This window comes from Nannospalax galili, unplaced genomic scaffold (assembly GCF_000622305.1).
Source record: "Nannospalax galili isolate Female #2095 unplaced genomic scaffold, S.galili_v1.0 scaffold525, whole genome shotgun sequence".
Classification (NCBI taxonomy): Eukaryota; Metazoa; Chordata; class Mammalia; order Rodentia; family Spalacidae; genus Nannospalax; species Nannospalax galili.
The window spans coordinates 2,680,006-2,701,222 of NW_008353937.1; the positions used below are offsets into that span (position 1 = coordinate 2,680,006).

Genomic DNA, 21,217 nt, shown 5'->3' on the forward strand with positions numbered 1-21,217 from the left:
GGTAGAGGGATAAGAATCTGAGAGTGACCAAGAAGAGGCTTAGTGGTGGGGAACCTTGGTTCCTTTCCCCTTTCTCCATGTCTGTAGCCTGTGTGAGCTCTGTTTTAGACAGGTACTGGCCTGTTTTGTCTTTATTTGGCTAGATCTCAGAAGGCTTAATTAGGAATTATCTAGATCCCACGTGTCAAAAATCTATACTTCCAGCTTCTAACACTCGGGAAACTGGGTTAACCCAAGCCCACAGTCCTGGCCACTGGACTGTAGGGCAGTTGCCACTGACCTGGTCACTGCCCCAGTGACAGTCCCTACACAGATCTAAGATGGCTTGTGTGAGATGCAGGCGTGTGACTCTCAGGGGCCTTGTTCCTCATTGTTTGTTGGTACCAGGACAAACAATGGCTGAATATTGCTGCTGGTTGAATACTGACTGTGTGGAGCCAAAGGTTCACTGGGAACACAATGGAACATCTCTGAGTAGGTCTGAATCTAGAATGGGCTCACATACAGGGGCAGACTGGCTTCATCTGAGATCACGGCCATTTTCCTCTGTGGCTGAGGTTTTCCTCATGGTGATAAAATGTCTGCAGCAGCTCCAGTCCTCAAACTCTCACACCCTTCAAGTCAGGCAAGGAAGAACAAAGACCTTCATCCCAGCAAAAGCCTCATTGGTTGAGGGGTTGGCTGACCCAATTGGAGCCCATGAAAAACATTAATTCCCTCTCAGATGAAACAGAAGATTTGTATGTAAGCAAAGCCAATGTGTGGCACATGGTAGAAACCGGGACTTTGTTTCTTTATGAGAAGGGAAGCTTGGCCTGGGGCAGCCACGAGCACGGACACCTCTTCAAGAGGACAGACTGAGTAGGAAAGCTGTGAACTCTACATATAGTAAAGTGAGACTGGAAGAGACTGATCCATTTCAGTTCTTTACAGAAGAGGAAATGAGGCTTAGAGAATTCGGGAAGCTTGTGCTAGCTGAAGTGGGAACCAGCCTTGAAACACAAGGGCTGGAAGTCAGCTCCCTTCTCAAAGCCATCATGAGTGGTCATTCTTTATTGGCATTTATGTCTGTTTTGATTCCCGCTAGTACAGAACCCTGTCTTGTCCCTCATAAGTATTTCATTCCTTTCCAGCAGCAAAATCCCCAATGCCCAAATGCATGTGTGGCCACCTTCTTCTCCACACTGGGCAGCTGGAGGGAGCTGTGCAGTCCTCCCCAACCTGGCACCAGGGTCTGGAAGGTCACAGTGAGTGTGATAGACAGAGGAAGAGGCTGGGGAGGGATGAGACTGACCATTGTCCCTAATGGGGCTCAAGCCCCATTGGCCTGACTCAGGGGCCTGATCTTGATGACTGGGCTAAACTGCATTGCAGCAGGAATTCAAAGATGCCTTTTGAAAGCCTGGGGTGGTGGCTCATGCCTGTCACCAAAGCACTTGGGAGGCTGAGGCAGGGGCAGGCTGTGAATTCATGCCCATGTAGGACCTTTAGGACCTTACAAAGTTTCCAGCAGCCTCCTGGTCTCTACCACCCATCTGCCTTTGGCGTCTGCTCCACAGGTGAGCTCTGTGGAGAGTGGATGTGAGTCCCACCTGTGTGATTTATATTTACCCATTTGTTTACCACCATATGATTCATTCTTTGCCGAAGACACAAATTTCCATTTGCCATCTTCCTCCTGGCAAAAAAACTTGCTCCAGGGGTCGTGCTGTGCAGATCAGATGGTGATGAAATCTCCAGCTTTGAAAAGCTGAAATGTCTTTATTTTGCCTTCATCTCCTAGGGTTATCTTCTTTGGATGTGGCATTCTGGGTCAGTGGTCTTTCTCTTGGCTCTGTAGAGAAGTGACTCCATTGTTTCTTGGCTTCCATTGCTTGTTATTAGAAGTCTGTAGTGTCCCAGGCCTCCTGGTTTGCAGTGTGTTCTGTCTGGTGGCTTTCCAGAGGGTCTGTCTTCAGTTTTCTATAGTTTTAATGATGTAAGGTTGTCTTTACATTTATCCTACTTGGTGTTCACTGAGACTCTTGAATCTATGAGCTTGTCTTTTACCAAACTTGGCTAATTTGGGCCATTATTTCTTTTATCTGTTTCTTCTTTTGGTCTCTCTCCTTCTCTTCTAAGACACCTTTTGATATTACCCCATAGTCCCTGAAGCTTTGTATACTTTTTCCCAATCTTTATGCTTTTACAGTCTTCACACTGGCTAATTTCTATAGAAACACACATTGCTGTCCCTTTCCACTCTCTGCTCTCTGGCCTGGCTCCCACTTTGTGTGTGCTGTTTCTCTTTCTTTGTAAGTGATGCTGGGTACATGAGGTGATAGAGTTCAGTGCTGCCTGGGATAGAGCGGTTGGCTGGGGATGAGGAGAGACCTCCGAGAGATACTGAATCCAGCAGAGTATGGACAGAGTCAAGACAGGTGGAGGAAGGCTTGGGTCTGCCTCTGGCCATAGAAAATCTGCCCAATAGCCCACCTGGAAGCATCATCATCCCACTTGGCAGAGACTCTGTGGGGCTATGATGATAAAGATAATGAAATGACCATGAGCATGTGACTCGGAAACAGAAATATGGCCTTCTTTGACAGGGCAAGCTTTGAAGATGAGTTCTGGCCTCTAAATTCTCAGGATCAACACTGTCCATGATCCACTTTCTTCAAAGCGGCATTCACTTTGAATGTGAACCAGAATCTGCTAGCTCTGTTCTCCTACCATATCGCAGGCCTGATCTTGATCTGGGTGTTAGACCACATGGGGGACGATGGAAATGCACAGAGTCTTTTCAGGTCTATCATCCTCATCTGCATGAGAGCAAATGGGGGCTTGACTTGGCATAGTTGTGTGAGAAGTTCCAAAAGTCTCCCTGCATGTGAGGTTTTTGAGGGGTGTGTGTTCCCTCCTTCTTATTAAGCCTACAGTCACCACTGGTGGAAATTTATCCATTCTATTACCTGAGCAACCGTCTACCCTTTATACCCTGCGTAGGCATGAGGGTACTGCAGTGAATAAACAGATATAAGCTTCTCCCTCATGGCCTTTGTGCCCCACTCTGCCATGACCTCTCCTGATTCCCAGTCTTGCTTTTAGCTTCGTTCTTGGCTGCTAGAAACTCAAATCCAGCTCTGAAGAAGTCAGCTTATCCAGCTATTAAGTCACTAACTTGGTTTTCTTGTTAGTGGCATTGGAATCGTTACCCCTGTTTGACAGAGTCATTAGGCAGTTAGATGGAGATGGCCCAGTCGGCCTGCTTGGCACACAGAAGCTCTTCTGACAATGTTCACTCCTCACGGGGCTCTGCAGTAGGAAGATTTCATTTTCTCTCTGGTGTTTTGTAATTGTCTCAGTAGTAAATATGCTGTGCTGCTCTAAGAACACTGGAATGCTTCCCATCTCCCCAATGTCAACTCACAAACCTCTCCATTGAGTTCCCAGGCTCTCTGGGAGCTCAGCATCTTTTATCCAAAAGTCTTGGGCCCGGAAGTGTTTGGGAATTTTTGCTTGTGTGTAATGAGATAGTTTAGGGATGTGACCAAGGTATAAACACGAAATTAATTTATATTTCACATATACCTTATACACAGCATCCTAAGGTGATTTTATGTAAAATCTTAAGCAATTTTTCAGATGAAACAAAGTTTTCTGGTGTGGAATTTTCCTCATATGGCATCATGTTTATACTCAAAAACTTTTGAGAGCTCGGTAGGCATGTGGTGGCACATGCCTATAACCCCAGCACTCAGAAGGTGGAGGCAAGGAGAACCTGGCCAACAGAATGAGCTTGAGGTTAGCCTGAGCTACATCAAAGCCTGTTATGAAACGAACCTTTAAGAGTTTGGGAGCATTTTGGGTTTTATATCTTGAGATCAGGGGTACTAAACCTGTATGCCAAATCCCCTTCCTACCTGAATTTACCCAAATTCCTCCCACCCTTGTGCTCATGGGACTTTTGAACTGAGCTCTCTTTGCCCCCCCATGGCCCTCTCCTCCAGTCCCCCTCCCCATTAGAAGTGCCCTAGGTCCCCGACGGACTTCTCCACCCCAACCTCGAAGACCTTTCCTGATCCCTGTCTCCTTTCTCCTCCTCCCCTAGGCTACGGACACGCTGCACCTGGTACCGACGCCGGCAAGGCCTTCTGCATGTTCTATGCCGTGCTGGGCATCCCTCTGACGCTGGTCATGTTCCAGAGCCTGGGCGAGCGCATGAACACGTTCGTGCGCTACCTGCTGAAGAGGATCAAGAAGTGCTGTGGCATGCGCAACACCGAAGTGTCCATGGAGAACATGGTGACCGTCGGCTTCTTCTCCTGCATGGGTACCCTGTGCATCGGGGCAGCTGCCTTCTCCCAGTGCGAGGAGTGGAGCTTCTTCCACGCCTACTACTACTGCTTCATAACTCTGACGACCATCGGATTCGGCGACTACGTGGCGCTGCAGACCAAGGGCGCGTTGCAGAGGAAGCCATTCTACGTGGCCTTCAGCTTCATGTACATCCTGGTGGGGCTGACCGTCATCGGCGCCTTCCTCAACCTGGTGGTCCTGCGCTTCCTCACCATGAATACGGACGAAGAGCCTCTGGAGGGAGAAGGCGGCCAGCTGCTTCCCGGAGGAAACCCCAACAGCGTGGTGGTCCGTGTGTCGGAGGAGGGCCGCGAGCGCCAACCCGAGTCCTTCTTCAAGAGATGTGGCCGATCCCTGTGCGCCTTCTGCTTCCGCCGCGTGACCCAGAACGACATCCAGGAAGACGACGACGACAAGCTGGCCCCGGCATCCCTGCGCTCCATCTCCTACAAGGTGGAGGAGATCTCCCCAAGCACACTGAAGAACAGCCTCTTCCCGTCGCCCCTGGGCTCCGTGTCTCCGGCGATGCACAGCTGCACGGGTGACAACCTCCAGCTGACCCGCCGCCGCAAGTCCGTCTAAGTGTGGGGAGGGAAGTAGGACTGAAGAGCCTTTTGTCATGTGGATGTAAGTTCCATTGGTCCAGCCCCTCCCCTCCTTATTTATTTACCCTTTTTCTTTTTTGTTGTGATTACAGTCATCACCATTCCTTTCTCCCCTCCCTCCTCTTCTGGCCTCATTTCTCCCCTCTCTTCCAGCCAGGCAGAGCAGTTCAAAGGGAAAATAGAGACCCATCCTCTCTGAAACTCACACCTGAGCATGAAGCATGGATCCCTTCCTCCCTCCCCAGCAAAGTATGCCTTACATTTCTACCCGGCCACATTCTCTTTCTGGGGTGGCTTTCCTAGGACAGGTGTGAGACCAACAGCACCAGACAGAGCTGAGAGGATGCCCAACTCGATGTTGCTCATCATGTTGGGAGCCTTTGACTGCCTACCCACAGTCGTGTCTCCAACCTAACCCCTCTCTCCTTTCCCAAGGACTGGGTGGCTGTGTGTACGTGTGCGCAGTACGAGTGTGTATGCGTCTGTGTGCAGGTGTGTCGTGTTGACAAGATGGAAAGTATCAGGTATCCATTTCCCTTCCCACTCACACAGTCTTCTCAACAGCCCTCTCCCGGCTGCTTCCAGACCAAACAGAAAACCAAACTCTGAGGTTTCCGACTTACCTCCTTGCCAAATTGAGCACACTCCATAGAGAACTTTTTTTTTTTTTTTCCACCTGAGAGAGATGTATCATGGGCATAGTTTCAAACAGCCAGGTTTCTTAATCACATTAACTTCTTTTCAGGGGGTATGTAGATGGGCAAGACTACACGGATCAGGTTAGCTTGCCAGTTGAAAAAGGAAATTTCAGAAGCATGCACTTTGTGGAACTGGTATGCATCACGGGGCAGGAAAGCAGATGTAGCAAAGGAATAATGGAAAGCCACAGAATTAACTTAATCAAGACACTTTTAATTTTAGCACTTCCAGTTCCAACCGTTTTCCACACAGCTGGAATGTCAGGGGAGACAGGAGATTGCTGGGACCCAGAGTATTTATTTTATTATTCCCCTCTCGGTGACTATGACGATGACTTTGCAGCCTCTACCTGCATGGATGAGAATCCTAGTTTTGGAATGCTTGGATGAGAGTGGGTATCGGGATGTGGATGTAGTTTCTTTTCCTAATAAAAGTGATAGGGCATTCCTTGTTTCAATATATAGAGAGATATATATTTCAAGAAAGATGGTCTCTAATTGCGTTTGATCTGTAAATAGGGAAAAGTTCATGTTGGTCTCAGGAAGAGTTTAGAGGCTGTATCTTGGCCTACTGGGAACTTGTCGATCTCAGGGGATGCTTTGTCTAGGTAGTGGAGAAATTCCTCCCCTCTTGATAGAGAATGAACCCCGTAGGGGACAGTTTAGGCACATCGTAGGCCCTTCCAATGGCAGGAGACGAGGGCTCAGCTTCCACATTTACTGAGGGACTCTAACTTCTCTCACCTCCATCCCCGCCATCTCTAAAAGTCACCCATTCACTCATCCTCTCACTCCTTCCTTGCACACTGGAAGTTCCTGGCTTTTGGATGGAAATGGGCTTTGGCTACACTACGCACATACAAGGAACGCACTTATGGTCTTCAGGATTTCTTAAAGGACACAGCATCCAAATGCCACCAGTCCCGAGCATGTGTGCCATTGGGCTGAAACCAGGAGCATCCAGGACTCCTCTGGAAAGTCTATGCATGCACCTTAATGATACACCCTGTGTTGAAATATCCCTTTCGTCTAGGACACGGGACCTTCAAAAGGAGTCTGTGAACCTTAGACTCTCTTGGCCAAAGCTGACAGTTTTCAAACTTCGAGGTCTTTATCAGTTCACTTGTTTGAGATTTTGTTGTATGGAATGCCCTGCACAGGGCTCTCAAGTCTGTCCAGAGAATAGAAGCAATCGATCTTCTTGAATGTTTTTCCTCTGCAAAGAGATTATTGGCTTTTGCAGGTATGACAATCCTGATGCCCGTTTTCAGAGTACTTCATGCCTCGAAGGAGGCTGCCTGGAAAATGTGTAGGAATCCCTCTGAAAACTGTTGTAAGACTTGCCCTCAAATGGGGTGTGTGTGTGATCACCCTTGATCTGTACATGGCGCGGAGCCACTGAGAGGACCAAGGGTCTGCTCGCCGTCACTGAGCCAGTCTTCGATGGTACCTAGACAGCTGTCTCAGTCCCTACCCAGAAGGGTCCAAAAGGTGGACTCCCCAACACCAAGGTGTCCTGACTCAGCCCTCCAGTGAGGGACCCTGTATGTCTCCACAGGGTCAAGTACTAGGCCCAGGAGTCAGTCAAAGGGACGTAGGCTCAACCTCTCCTCAGAGCTGACGTCCCACTAATGTATCTGTGCAAAGTGATCACACTGTGCTAGAAGGCTTCAATGGCAGGGAGTGCCCCCTCTTTCCAGAGAAATATGGACAATGTTATATTCTCGTAGAGCTGACTCCCCCGTCTGCAAGGTGAAGGGTTGTAAAGCCTTCTTCCTCTTCGTGTCGTGAACCCTGACTGACTTGCAGTTGGTCCTGGTTCTTGTAGCCTGCTTGAGCCTTCGGCTCTTTACTGTCAGTTTAGTTTTTGAAGGAAGAGCACCAAGTTGTCTCATCCAAGCTCAGCATCAGAGCATGGAGGGAGGAGGCAGATCTTGGCTTGGACCATCTGTTCCCTAGCATGGGACCTGGCAGAGTTGTGCTCTGGGCACATCCAGCAATGTGCTGTCTTGGGATGAGGGCAGGGAGAAGTCAGGTCTCAAGGGGTCGCCTCTTTACAAGATGGGAATGGGCCATCTCCATCAAGAGCCCACCGCACAGCCAGCAATCGAGGTGGAGCATCTCCAAGTGGTAGGACTTGGCTGTCTCCCTCAGTCTCAGAGGAGGAGACTGATTCAGGAGGCTTCACGCTTGTCTGAGGACAAATGGCCAGAGTGTAGGTCTTTGGGCTCCTTTTGCTGTTGTCCTGGCTGCTTGTGTTGTTGCCGTTTTGCACAGATTTCCAAAGATCCCTTGTTGCTGGACGTTGTTGTATCTCTGGCCAATGCCTCTCTCCCTCGTGTGCACTTGGCAACTTCTTTCAGCCGAGTGATTACTGTATCCTCCAGTTAACCATGCCCCTTCAGCAGCGAGGGAGATGACCTTGTGCCTGGTTATTTCTATAAGGGAATTCAGCTTCAGGAACACTGGAAGTTGGCTTACTGTCCAGTTCCTGGAAGCCAAAATGCCTTGTATATACTTAAGATATCTGACTCACTTGAACTCTTCTTCACTAAGTGATCTCCATCTTTACTCCATGAAGGACAAGAGGAAGTAGGCAGTGATACAGAGAAGCCCAGGGCTTTGGGCTTGCTGACTTCTAAGTGCTCATACCCTTTTGACCCTCAAAGGTGCCCATCCCAAACAGAAGGTGCTGTGTCAACCATCTGCCTGTTAAGATTTTTGGACATCAGAGTGAACTTCCCTCTGGGTTTTGAGTTTCCTGGTTAGCCCCCATACTGGAACCAGCTCCGTTCTACTTGTCCCACTCAGTCTCGAGACCAGGGCAGCAGCCTCCAAGCCCAGAAAGTCTGTATTCCAGATTCAGTCACTGTCTCCGAAGGGCCCGTGTTATCCCAGGGTGGGTGATTGATTGATAGGGGGGCCTGCACTCAGCATGACTGTAGCAGGTGGACACACCTGAGTGTGTTGAGAGGACACCTGGAGAGTAGATAAGCTGAGACAGGTCATTTTTATCTGACTCACCATTCTGTCCACTCAATGGTTGCCTGAATCCATGAATCATGGCTTAGTTCTAAAAGTGGTGTGACTTGGATTCACATGTCTGAAGTGCATTTATGCTGGAGTCAAGGTCTTTCCAGGACTCAGGAAGCATCCTAGGTGAGGAGAGAGCAGCAGGGCAGGGTCCAGTTCCTGTGTTATGTCTCAATGGGCTCTCGGAAGTCATTTCAGTCTTTGGGCCTCTGAGGGTTTCTCTGTAGGTTCATTGAACAGGATGGTACAATGTGGGTGGGATTTAGGGGCACTTTGCACAAGGTGAGCTTGACCCAAGAGGCCTGTGGCCTGGATGTTCTGGTCACACTTGAAGATTTGGCAGGAGCTGGAAAGATGAAGATAGGCAAGCGCTGGCAGAGAGAGTGAGCATTGGTCATTATGTGGGCCAAGGCTTGATGTATCATGGGTTCCCCAAAGTGCTAGGTGTAGATTGGCTTTCCGTGGTTCCATCTTGACCACGCCTCGGTAGAGGCTGCTGCTTCAGGAAAACAAAAGTTACCACCATGATCCCTCCCCTTCCAACTTAAAAAAAAAAATCCCAGGGTTACAGAGAAGTTGAGAGAACAGCACCATGAGCCTCCCTATACCCCTCACCCAGAGCCCCAGCCTCAGTACCTCTCCCCTCGACACTCTGAGATGGCCGGAGGATAAGGTGGCATGTCTACAGCTTTTAAGTGGTTCAGCCAAAGATAACATTGTATATCCACCATGAAAAAGTGCATTCTTTTACATAGTAGTGCCATTGTCAAACCTAAGAAACTTAGTATAAGATTATCTAATATAATAATGTAACGTGTATGCAGAATTACCCAAGTGTCCCAAAAATGTCCTGCTGAGCTTGTTTGTGAATCTAAGATGCCATCCAAGATCACACCCCACACCTGCTTGTCTTGTTGTCCCCAAACCCCCCAATTGAGGGCATCTCCCTCACTGTGTTTGTGTCTCTTGAGGACCCCAGGCCCGTAGTCTTGTAGAATGCTCAAGATCTGCTGTTGTCTGCTTGTTCCCTCAGGTTGAGGAGCTGTTGACAAGAAAACAATGTAGTTGATGTTGTTTAGCTCTGATTTATACATTTGATGTTTGTCTTTCTGGGGACCTCTGTGGTTACTGCTTTTGTTGCGTGAATAAATAAGTCATATTAAATGTTGTTTTCCTCTGTTAGGGGACCTAACTGCAGCTTCAAGAGAGGCGTCCATGGATGCTGGGTCTCACTGTGAAGCCCAAGCAGGCTTCGGATTTCTGATCTCTCCCGGGGACCTCTTCCACGAGGGGCGAGCATCAGCACCCTTTCCCCTAAACACCTGTGGGGATGGCCCAGCTATACCTAGACAGAAGGCACAGAGGCATGCTCGTTGTAGGGTCTTTTCCCTGCAAATCTCCTGGGCTGCCTTGGCATAGCACGACTCCATGAGTGACTATGACCACCACACACTTCTCCTTTGCTACCATGGGAGTGTGGTTGGTTGTCATGTCACTGCCCCGGCCATCAAGGGCCATCATTTGTGATTTCTGTCATTGAGATGTTTGCTCTGGCAGGCTCTAGACCACAGCTCTCTCCCTCCTGACCCCACAAAACATACCTGCTGTGGCCATGTTACCTACCCCCGCTCTCCTACGGTCTCCTTGTTGCTCAGCAGCCTGGAGGCACAGGGGGACCCTCCTGCCCCTTTTTGCCCCTTTGTGGACTTAGTCATGTCCTCTTCCGGGTTCCCCTGATGCTTTCTTCTCCCGGATGAACACACTGAGAAGCAAACATCTGGTAGATCAGCTTAGGAGTAGAGGATTCAGGAAGCACACACAGAGGGGAGGGAGGGAGGCCCTGGGACGAAGACGGGTCCAAGCATGAGGTACTGGTTGAAGTAGACACAGGGTACTTCGATGCTAATCCCATTGCTTGCCATTCAGTTGCACGTGCCTGAGGGACGGAGTGTACCACTAGCAGCCGGGCCCAGGGGTTGCTCCCAGCTGGGCACTACACCTTGGAGGTTGGGGGGGTGCTCACACTACAGAAGCATGCTGGGACACATTTCTCCCTGTAGTCGATGGGCCCCATGATGGGAACATCACCAGGGAATTGGGAGGGTCAGTGTTTCTTGGGGAAGGTAATTCTGGTGGAGGGAGGGCGGTTGGGAGATCATGCACAATGACAAAGGACCCTTCGCCTCTGTAGCCCTGGGAGAGGCAACACCTGCCCCCCCCCATAGGGCTACATGGTGAAATGGAAGCTGCACAGACTGGCATTTTACACGTACAAGACAGCCTCTGCCGTTCACAGGTGGTTGTGCTTTGGAGCCTCCGGCCCTTATTTTCCTCGTTCTTCCGCTGGTTCTAAGCGGTTCCTGATGTACAGGCTGCTTGTGAGAACTAGATGGCAATAGTCACTGGACATCTGCTTTGCTCTGGAGAATGTTCTCTGTGCTTCCTGGGAAAGTATCTCCCCTTGGCCCAGCTCAGGGCCTTCCTCAGATCAATCTGTCGTTGCTCTGTGGAGGCTCCAAACATGTCGGGAACTACAGCCCCACATCTGGTGCAGATGCCGCAGATGAAACCGTCACATCTCCCTGGATACTTCCTCTGCTGCTGGGTGGGGCTGGCGGGCCAGAGGGCAGCCAGAACACTTCAGTTCCACAGGTGACAAGGCTCAGAAGACCTGGGAGACTGGAACGCCAAGCCAGGTGTCTTCAGATCTCAGAGGGCAGGTGTTAAAGCATGTGGATGGGGTGGTGAGGGCTGGGGTCCTATGACACAAAGGATGACATAAGAGGAGGGAGGGGGCAGTGCCTCCGTGGAAATCACATGGGTGGGGCTCACACTGGGGCAAAGGCTTCATATGGGTTCCAGTGGGAGAGAAGACACCTCCAAGCAGGAGGATACATCTGATGGATGTGCCTATTTGCCGGGTTCGGAGGCCGCTCTGCAGTCAGCATGAACAAAATTCCAGGATGGGGTCTGTGTTCCGTTTAAGTCTGTGATTGTCATTATTAACCTTGTAGACCTTTGTCCTCAGGCGCCTTCTTCGTACCAGTGGACCAGAGGACACATCCAGGACCAACGGTAGTGAGTTCCCTGGCGTGAATGGCAGGCAGCAGGCCCATGCAATTGGCAGAGGCTGCCACCTGCACAGGACAAAGGGCTTTGCTGGACCCCTCCAGTAGCACTGTGTGACCCTGGCATGTCTCCCTTCCTGGGAGGTAGACCTGAGAATGATGTAGAGCACATCAAGCCTGTCCTCCTGGGCAACCATCTGTGAAGGAGGGATCTGGAAGGGTGGGATGGTTGTGAAAGGATAGGGTGGAGCCCTTTACTGCAGATGCTGGTGTGACTCAACTTCTAGAACAGAGGGTATCTTGGTTTTGTCTGAATGTGTATGGGGACACAGAGGTGGGCAGCGGAAGGGTGTGGGCTTGGTCTTCCTAACACCTACCTTATTTGGCATGGTGACAGCACCGACATGGTGAAGAGCTCTACTGGGGCTGGGTTATGGTCTGGAGGGAGACGCCAGGAGTGGAGGGAGCTTGAGGATACTTGGGATAATTTTTTGGCTTCATATCTTCCTCTTACTGTTGTGTCCTAACTCTGACCTCTTTGGAGACTCTAGTCCAGTTTTGGTGAGACGTTGGTATCCAGAGAACATGCATGGTTTGGAAGGGAGGCTTATAAACTTCAGGCATAGTCTTGGTTCTGAAAACAGAAGGTGTTGGTTTGCCTCTTGTAGCTGATTGGTTTGCGGGTAATGGGGACCTTGGGCATCTCCCTAAGAGCCAGCCCTGGCTTCCCTTCCTTATATGTAATTGGGCGACAGGGCCTTGGCAATCCACTTCTGATTCTCATCTACAAAAGGGAGGATGAGCAGCTCTGAAGCAGGTGTCTTTCCGACACGGGCTGGTGCCAGAGGAGACGAAAGCAGCACAGGGCACTCTAGACTCTTTGCTGGCACTTTGGTGGGAGGGCTCGGAGGAGGGACAAGGCCAAGCCCTTCCAAGATGGGGTTAAGTTCCTAGGAGTGGGCCAACTCCTCTCCCTTGGGAAGGCTCTCCCTTTCTGAGGCTGAGCTGTGCTGTAGACGCCCTCTCATGAGGAACTGGTCTGCGCTCAGCTCATCATCCATCCAGTGACTTCTCTTTATGGCATTCCCCCTAACGACCCAGATGCTTGTGCAGTGGTGTGGCTGTGGGTGGGACATTTGCCAGTTCCCCTAAGGGGTCCTAACCTTTCCTCACCCAGAGATGATGACAGTCCAGCTGTGAGCTGCAGCTCTGTGTGTGTGTGTGTGTGTGGGGGGGTGCTCACAGGGCTCCCTTCTCTGTATAATAGTGACTGACGTCCACCCACTGGTCCCACGGTCACTAGCAGAGCAGGTGGCCAGCTACATCAAGAGGCCCTCTGAAGAGCTACATGGGCTAGGCCCTCCCTGGCCCCGTGAGGCTGAGGGCTCAGTGGACCATGTGATTCCAAGATACTGGAGCCCTTGCTGCAGGGCCGGGGAGCAGGGATGGGAACATGCCTTGGCAACTGTTTTCATTTTCTCGAGCTGGAACTTTAGAAGTTGGGTAGAAAACTAAAAATCTAACGAAAGGGGAAAAATGTGATGAGTAGGAACCCAACGAAGCAGAACCCACAATTAACAAGATTTCTCTATAATTTGATGGCTCCCCAGAGAAGAACATACTCCTGAAAAGGACTAATTATACATTTGTTTATTCAGGCTGTAAATAGCATTTTGACAGCTGGTTTTGGGTTGGGAAGGTCTTCTTGAGGCCATCTTAGCCCACCCTCTGCCTTATCAGAAATCTCCACCAAGCAGACACTGCACTGGGGGGTTGACACTGTGATTCCCACCGGGCAAAACTTATATAAGGAGACAGGTCATTCCCAGTGGGGGAATCTGAAAACATCTTGCTATTTCTCCACATTTTGTTAGGAAGATTTACAGTTAACACATAGAAGATAAGGGATAAAAGATGTCAAAGATGATGAACCAAACATAAACCACTCAGTTGATGGACAAGGAGGAAGACTTTCTAGCCTACTCCCAGCAGGCCAAGAAATGGTAAATTTTCCCCTTGTAGATGGTCCAATCTTAACCTCAGCCAGTTGTATGTCTGTGTACCTCATGGCATCAAAACAAAAACAGCAAAAAGCAAAAAAAGCCTGTCATTTGTGACCCCAGGCATAGACCTTAAGCTTGAATTAGTGTTAAATGCATATCTGTCTAACTAACTAACATGTACTCACAGGGTTCATTTGGGGGCTGGGGCGGGGACATGGGGATGTGGGCCCTGATGTAATCATTGGGGTGTGTGTGTGTGTGTGTGTCCATGTACATATTCACTGGGTATCTTTGGGTCTCTGGATGTGTGTGTTGTATTTTTTGTTGTCATTTTGTATTATTGGGTGTTTCTGTGTGGTGTGGCGTGGTGTGAGGACCTGGGTTTGGTTCTGAAGGTAAAGTTGATTATAATGTTCCCATGGGGAGGGTGATGAAAATCAGGAGAGTTTCACAAGAAATGGGGTTCAGGGACCCCAGGGCCCAGTGTCACATTTCAGGAGGGTGGCAAGGTATGTCTTGAGCCCTGGTGGGAATCTGCCATTTTTTCCCAGGGTGGGTGGGTGTGTTTGAATGACAGGTCCAACCTAGGAGGAGGCATCGCACCAGACGTGAAAACACCAGTGATCCCTGCATGACAGAAGCGCCTGTGATCCTGCGTGTGTCCTGTGTTCACCCTCTGCCCACTCAGCCTTGGGGAGAGAACGCCTTCACACACGGCCTTAGAATGCAACCACCACCAAGTGAATTTATGTATTTATTAAATAGCTTACCTAAGAAAACCAAGAAAACAAACCTGTATCACCAACATTTACATGTCTTGGTAGACATCTAGCTCATGTAAAATATGTACCTTATACAGGGAGTACATCTTTTTTTCTTTAACTTTTTGTAATGAATGCACTAAGCAACTTTTATTTTACATGTCTTTACAGGAAAATAATTTGCTGTTGCGGTGTAATAAACTATTGTAATTTTCTAATTTTTTTTTCATTAAAGTCTCTGGCATGTTTGCAACTGTGTTTAAGTCTTTCTCCTGCGAACAGCCAGTAGGTGGGCACCCCGATGGTTTGTCACGTGTGTGACCATCCCCTCGCCCCCCGCACAGGGCCTGCAAAGATACCCTGCTCACGTTTTGGAGAGCAAACTTTTTTCTTCCACTACATGGAAACCATCTGGGCTGCTAGGCACCCAGGGGTTCTTAGGCTTTGCAGGTCTGCTGGGGCTGGATGGGGTAGGGGGCTGCGGATCCAGGTCTGGTGGGGATATGTGGGGTGAGGGGCTGTGTACCCAGGTCCTCCAGGGATGAGTGGGGGATGGGAGGCTGCAGACCCAAACCCTCTGGGGATGTACGGGAAGGTGCTGCAGATCCAGGTCCACTGGGGATGTGTGGCGTGGGGGGCTGTGGACTGTGCCAGCTCATCCATGTCTTTCATCCACACTTTCCCAGGGACTCTAGTTTGCATAGCCTTTGCCTAGTTTAGTTTCCAACCAGCACTCCAAGCCTTGCTTGCCCACACATGGTTTCCTCCTCATGTGGGTGGGATCATCAAAGGCAGCTCCCTTTTCCAGCGACTCACATGGATGATATACATACCAGGTATACTCCGGACTCACCTTGGGGGATCTGGAATGTACTGAAGGATGAGAGACCATGTGACAAGGAGGCTCTGAGGTGGGGAGCAGTGTTCCACTAAACCCCTCAAGGTCCTAGCTTCCATTCTCCCTCTGCACAGATGAGGTTCCATAAGCAAATAAACAGGGAAGACACAGTAAGGTGATGAGTCAAATCCAACCACAAGGACAAGTACATTAAAGAAAAGCCTGAATGCTCTAAGCTGAATGGACCACACAGTTGTTTGTGGAAAGGAAGCTGAGGCCCATTTCCCTTCAGAAGAGCTGTATTAGAATGATTAGCCTCACAGTCATAGGTGGCCATGATGGGGCTTGAAGGGAGACATAGACCCTTCAGTTCCCTCCAGCTCCTGGAATATTAGGAGAACACGCCATCACAGACAGCATGACAGGGGCTCCTGAAGGGAAACATCTTTTGATTCCCTTTAGTTGGGAGAGGGTGGGAACTCAGCTCTGTGAGAGCTTCAAGGTCATTTCTTATGAGCTCTCTCCAAGGAGAAAGACTACAGGGGTGTGGCCTGATGAGAGAGAGAGAGAGAGAGAGAGAGAGAGAGAGAGAGAGAGAGAGAAGGAGGAGGAGGAGAATGCGCAGTGACTTTCAAGCACTGTCTATTTCAGAGCGGAGAGACGCCCAAGTGGTCCATGTTTATGCGCAATGCCTTTAAAGCACTGTACCTTTCAGGGCTCAGAGAGGCCCAAGTGGTCCATGTTTGTTCCTGGGCATTCTGGCTGCTCAGGGGGTCGGTGCCCAGCTTAGGGCTGGTTCACATCTCTGAATGAAGTAGGAGTCTACAAAACACACACACACGCACACACACACACACACACACACACACACACACACATTTTCAGATCTGGGTCTAATTCAGAGCTGAGCACTACCCAGTCCTTTTTAGACCTCTTTTTTACCACCAGGTTTTGTATGCACGACCTTCTGCACTTTAAGTCTGTCCTTTACTTTCAAGTCTCCATGTAACAGGGCTGAACACCACGTCAGGGATGGTGACCTTGCCATAGATGAAAGGGGCCACCTCCTCCACTGGCTCCTAACTCAGCTGGCAGTGGATGGGTGTGTGGGTGTGTGTCTGTGGGGGTGTGTGAAGGGATCAGAAAGGTGCTGGCTTTGGATGAAAAGGGGATCTTGTTTTCTTTTCCCTTTTTAATGAAAAGTTGGAGTTTGTAAAGGAAAGGACTTAACATTCATTGAAGCATGGGCGAAGAGGAGGAAGAGCGATGTGTGAACAATAGAGACCAGCACATGCCCTAGAGCTGGTGCAGGCTTCTCAAGAGTGTCCCACATCTTATCTGTAGTTGTGTCTGGAGCCAAAAGCAACAAAGAATGAACAGGTCTGTGACCCCAAGTGTGCCCGGGCTGCTTAAGTGCTCCAGGTTTAGTGGGTGGCAAAGCCTAGGTGTCCTGTAAAACGCCCTATGCCAAAGAACTAGAGTCTAGACTCTTGTGTAATTGACCATCTCTGCTTGAAAGCCTCAGCCATCAAGAATGAGTGATAAACCCCAACAGTCCAGTGGTGAAGGTCACCCTATCTTTAACTCTCTCACCTGGCCCACATGTGAGACCCAATGGAGAAGGCCACACAGAGGCCCAGGGCTTCCTCGTTCGGGCATTGAGTCTGCTTTTCAGGGACCACCACTGCTTAATCATGTTGCACTTGGGGGATTCCTATGAGTAAACGAGGCTCTGTTGAAGAATTAGCAAGATTAGCAGCTTACTGTGAGTCCAGGCACCTGCTGAGGTAACCAGCGAAGTCTCTGCAGTGAACATTAGCTCAGTGCATGCCGGGTGTGCCCATCAGCTGCTGCTCGAGGCTGTTTTTGTGTCAGCTGTCTGTACCCTTTGTCCATGTGACTACAGGATATGCCTTTGGGTGTACCAGGTCCCTGCCTCCTTCTGTACTGTCTTCCAAGACAGCCTAGCCTAGGATTCATTTTCAGACCCAGAACCCCTGGAATGAAGGAGAGGCAATGTCTCCTTGAGGAAGGACCCTGGTACACCGTCTAAACTTTGTACTGTTAATTTTTCTTGCAGGCTTCCTCAAGTGAAACCTTGTCCTGTGACCATGCACTGGAGAAACGGACATGATCAGGTGTTTTGGGGGTTATTAGACCCTGGCTCTGAACTGAACTGACTCTAGGAAACCCAGATGTCACTGGGGTGGAAATTCAAGGAAGGGGTGACAGGGGTCAGCATCCACAGAATGTTATCTCAGGTCCAACTCACAGGGGATCCAGGAGGGCCACTAGCCCACCCTGTGGCTTCTCCAGCTCTGGCATAGGTGCTTGGAGTGGACATACTCAGGGATGGGCAGGATGTTGGCATTGCTAGTGGGCCTTGCCCCAGCCACAGGGTGAGAGACTGTCACCTTGATTGTGCCTATTATGGTCACTTGTCCCTGGCTGCCAGTGATTGCTCCCAGAACAAACGTGTCCCAGATGGACCAGTTGGAACCATCCATTTTCTTTCCCATCTGGAGCCGGGAAGAAAGAGCTGTCTACTACAGGTTGGGGAATGGCACCTTTGGGCAGGCCTTTTGGAGGGAGTGAATCCAGCATTTGGGTATCTTGCAAGGCCCCAATGTTTAGGTCCTGGGTCAAGTCAACCTTGAGACCAGATTCCTGTAGCCTCTTCAACTGACTGATGACATGAGCTAATGAGATGGAATATGCCAGTGTGGGCTTGGACACTGTGACAGACACAGGTCTGAGACAAACACTGGGGTGAGGGGTGATTTGCTTTCCCTTCTAGGTCCCTCTTTACCCAATCTGCAGCCATGGAAACAAACTCATGTGACTTTCATTTAAGTTTGGCCAATGAGGGACTCTGGTAGGCCTTGAAGGAAAAGGACCAGGAGGACTCATTCCCTTCTTTCATCTAGAAGTTTCTTAATGTGAGCATCTCAGCCTCTGCACATCTCCCTGTCTATACAGCTTCTGGTTTCCAGACTCCTAGTGGTCCTTCTGGCTCAGGGAGACAGAGCACTCCTGTCATTAGCCCTGGCAGGGCCCTCTCCTTGATGGCATCTTAGACAATTCTAGTTCAGAATAGCATCTCTTCATTGGAGGACCTACATCATGGCCAAGGGGAGTGTGCCATCATCCCCTGGTGAACTCTGCTGTTCTGCGTGACTGCTCTACCCAGGCAGCTCCTCTAAATGGGTAGACTATCATCAGATAAGGATGTCTCATTCTGAGGTCTAGTGTGAGTTTGGGCCCTTGGGAAGGTCAGCTGGTCAAGAAAAGCTGTTGCTTAGTATAAGTTGCAGTATTCTGTGGTCAGCTCTGTGTGACTGATGCCAACGTTCCTATAGGACAATCTCCTGGGAACGGGCATCTGTAGCCGGTGAGGACGGTCCTGCTGTTGGAGTATGGTTCTGGAGGTCACACCAGTCCTCACAGGCTGCCCAGAGTCAGCTCATCCTCTGCTGGGAGCAACTCCAGGTCCCACATTATTTCAATTCGTCTTTTAGCAGAGCATGGCACACATGGTAGGGAGGTGTGGCAGGCTCATGTGGTCCCATGAACTCTGACCCAAATATCCATGGCCCCACATTAGTCTGACAGGCACCTTGGGGTTATTCCTACCCCACCTTACTACTTTCCTATCTTCTGCTGGCCTGTCTTTTGAAATTTGAATCAGTGGAGTAATAAGGGTACCCTTTTTAAAACACAGGCTCTTCTTCAAAAGAGCAACTATCTCCCCAGCCTCCTCCACACTGCATGCACTGGGGTGTCTGCTCATTCCTGCACCTTGTGCGAGTCTGCAGACTCACCAGCCCACTGCGTGTGTGTGTGCACATGCAGGCCAGAGATCAACATCCATGTGTTCCTCACGCACCCTTCACCTTATTTTTCCCAGATATATTTTGTAACACCGAAGACTTCTACTTTTTTTGAATATCATGAATGAGTAGTCTTTGCATTATTTCCAACTCTGCTAGCCTCCCTTTAACTCTTCCCCATGTCCCCCTCAACTCCCTTTCAGTTTGTCCTCCTTGATTGTTACATATACACATACATACGTACATACATACATCCACCCCATCTAATTCACTGAGTCCTTTGGTGGTGCTCATGTATAACTGTGTTTGGGGATGACCACTTGGGATTAGATAACCCCTCAGGGAGCTAGTCCCTGGAGAAAACATTCTCCTTACCTTAGAGGTGGGAGCCCTTGAAACTTCCCCCCTCCACCTTGGTATGTCAACTGGTCTTATCTACGTGCAGATCTTGTTAGACAACACCACTGTGGAGAGTTGACTGGTGCGGCTTCACTGTCATGTCTAGAATGTACTAATTAGCAGCAGGGGTCTTGTCCCTTGGGCTCTTACATTCTTTACACTCCCTCCTCCACAATGTTCTCTGACCCTTAGGTGTAGAGGTTGCATTGCAGATGCATCACTTAGGGCTGGGCACCTCACAGACACCTGTTCTCAGCATTTAACCAGTTGAAGACTGTTACGAAGGTCTACATCTGTTGCAAAAAGAAAATTCTTTGAGGAGAAGTACACTTGTCTGTATATAAGAATATGTATTTAGAAACTAGCTGGTCTAGGGAAGTAAAAGAACGTGGTTTTTCTCTAGGGCTATGACAACTACAGTCATGTGTAGTTGGCTGTGTTTACAGCTGTCGATCATCCCCTGAGATGAAAGCGCCGCTACTGCAGCAGGAGAGATTATTTGCCGGGCTGGTCATTGTTGTGGTTCATACACTTCATAGCTGGATAGGATCACTGATTGATTTTTCTCCCTTGGCAGCTTGCAAAGAAATTTAGTTGAATTTTTACAAATTTTATACAATATTTGGCTCATATTTAGATTCCCTTCCCTATCTGCACCCCCCTTAATAACCTCAGCCCAATGCCATATGCTCTGTTAGAGTCAAACTTGTGTCCCCAAATGCCCTTTGGTGTGGGTTCATCCACTGGAGCCTGTTCAACCTACCAAAAGTCTCATCCTTAAATGAGACAGGCTCTCCCCCGCCCACCAACCATTGGCTCTCATTAATTTGCAGCTCACAGACTAGACCTGGCTGGTCAGCGAGCTCCAGGAGTCTATCAGTTCCTGCTCCCCTAGTGCTGGGATTACATGCACATGCCACCATACCGGCTTTTATGTGGGTGCGGAGGATTGAACATAGTTCCTTAGGCTTATGTAACCAGCTCTTTTCCAACTGAGCCATCTCCCCAGACCCCAGCCCACTTTTTGAGGGACCTTTGCTTTTCTAGTTTTTGATTATCATCAATAATGCAGCGATGAATATCCTAGAACCTCTTTGTGTTACAAAACAATGAGATCACCCCATCACCAGGATGCGTCTACAAGAATCAATATCTGTGTCCCTGGTTGTTTCCCAGAACCTGACCCATGTTTATGGTAGGTCTTTGGCAACCTCCCATTTCCACATCATGACTGTCCACCTCCCTGAAGCCCAGAGAACACAGCTGCTGGTGCTGGCCGTCTTTCCAGGTGGACAGAATCTTGGAGACTGGAAGCAGGAAGTGATATTTGATCTAGACTTGACCATCAGTGATTCTGCAGCCCAGCAGCCAAGCACACAGGTGATCAAGTCACAACACAACATCACAGCTCTAGAGATGCTACATTAAGCCAGAGCTGCCTACAAATGGGGACTCCACGTTCACGTTGGTCTCATCTTTCACTTTAGCCTCCTGTAATTAATAACCTTTGGATCTTACTTCCAAGCTCCCAGTGAGAATCTGACAGAGAAGATGTAGTTTGGGTTTGTGTATATGTCACTGGTACCCGAGATGGCCCCCGACACAAGAAAACTTCTGCTTAGCTATGGTGGATTATACTTGGTG

The 21,217-nt window shown here is 49.4% G+C and overlaps 1 protein-coding gene across 4 annotated transcripts in view; it reads left to right on the top strand.

Annotated features, from left to right (window-relative positions):
• Positions 1 to 14,741, top strand: part of Kcnk9 (potassium two pore domain channel subfamily K member 9) — a 40,701-nt gene extending 25,960 nt beyond the window's left edge. The window contains exons 2-4 of one of the 4 annotated variants that reach the window (XR_607904.1): positions 4,091 to 5,192; positions 9,858 to 13,745; positions 14,297 to 14,741. Coding sequence is in view for 1 of the 4 variants with exons in the window: in XM_008851074.1 (XP_008849296.1) it covers positions 4,091 to 4,920 (830 nt within the window). In the remaining 3 variants the exon portion in view is untranslated. Of the gene's footprint in view, positions 1 to 4,090; positions 5,193 to 9,857 lie in introns of all 4 variants that reach the window. The other 3 variants (XR_607905.1, XR_607903.1, XM_008851074.1) reach the window with 3 other exon arrangements.
• The last annotated feature ends 6,476 nt before the right edge of the window (positions 14,742 to 21,217 follow it).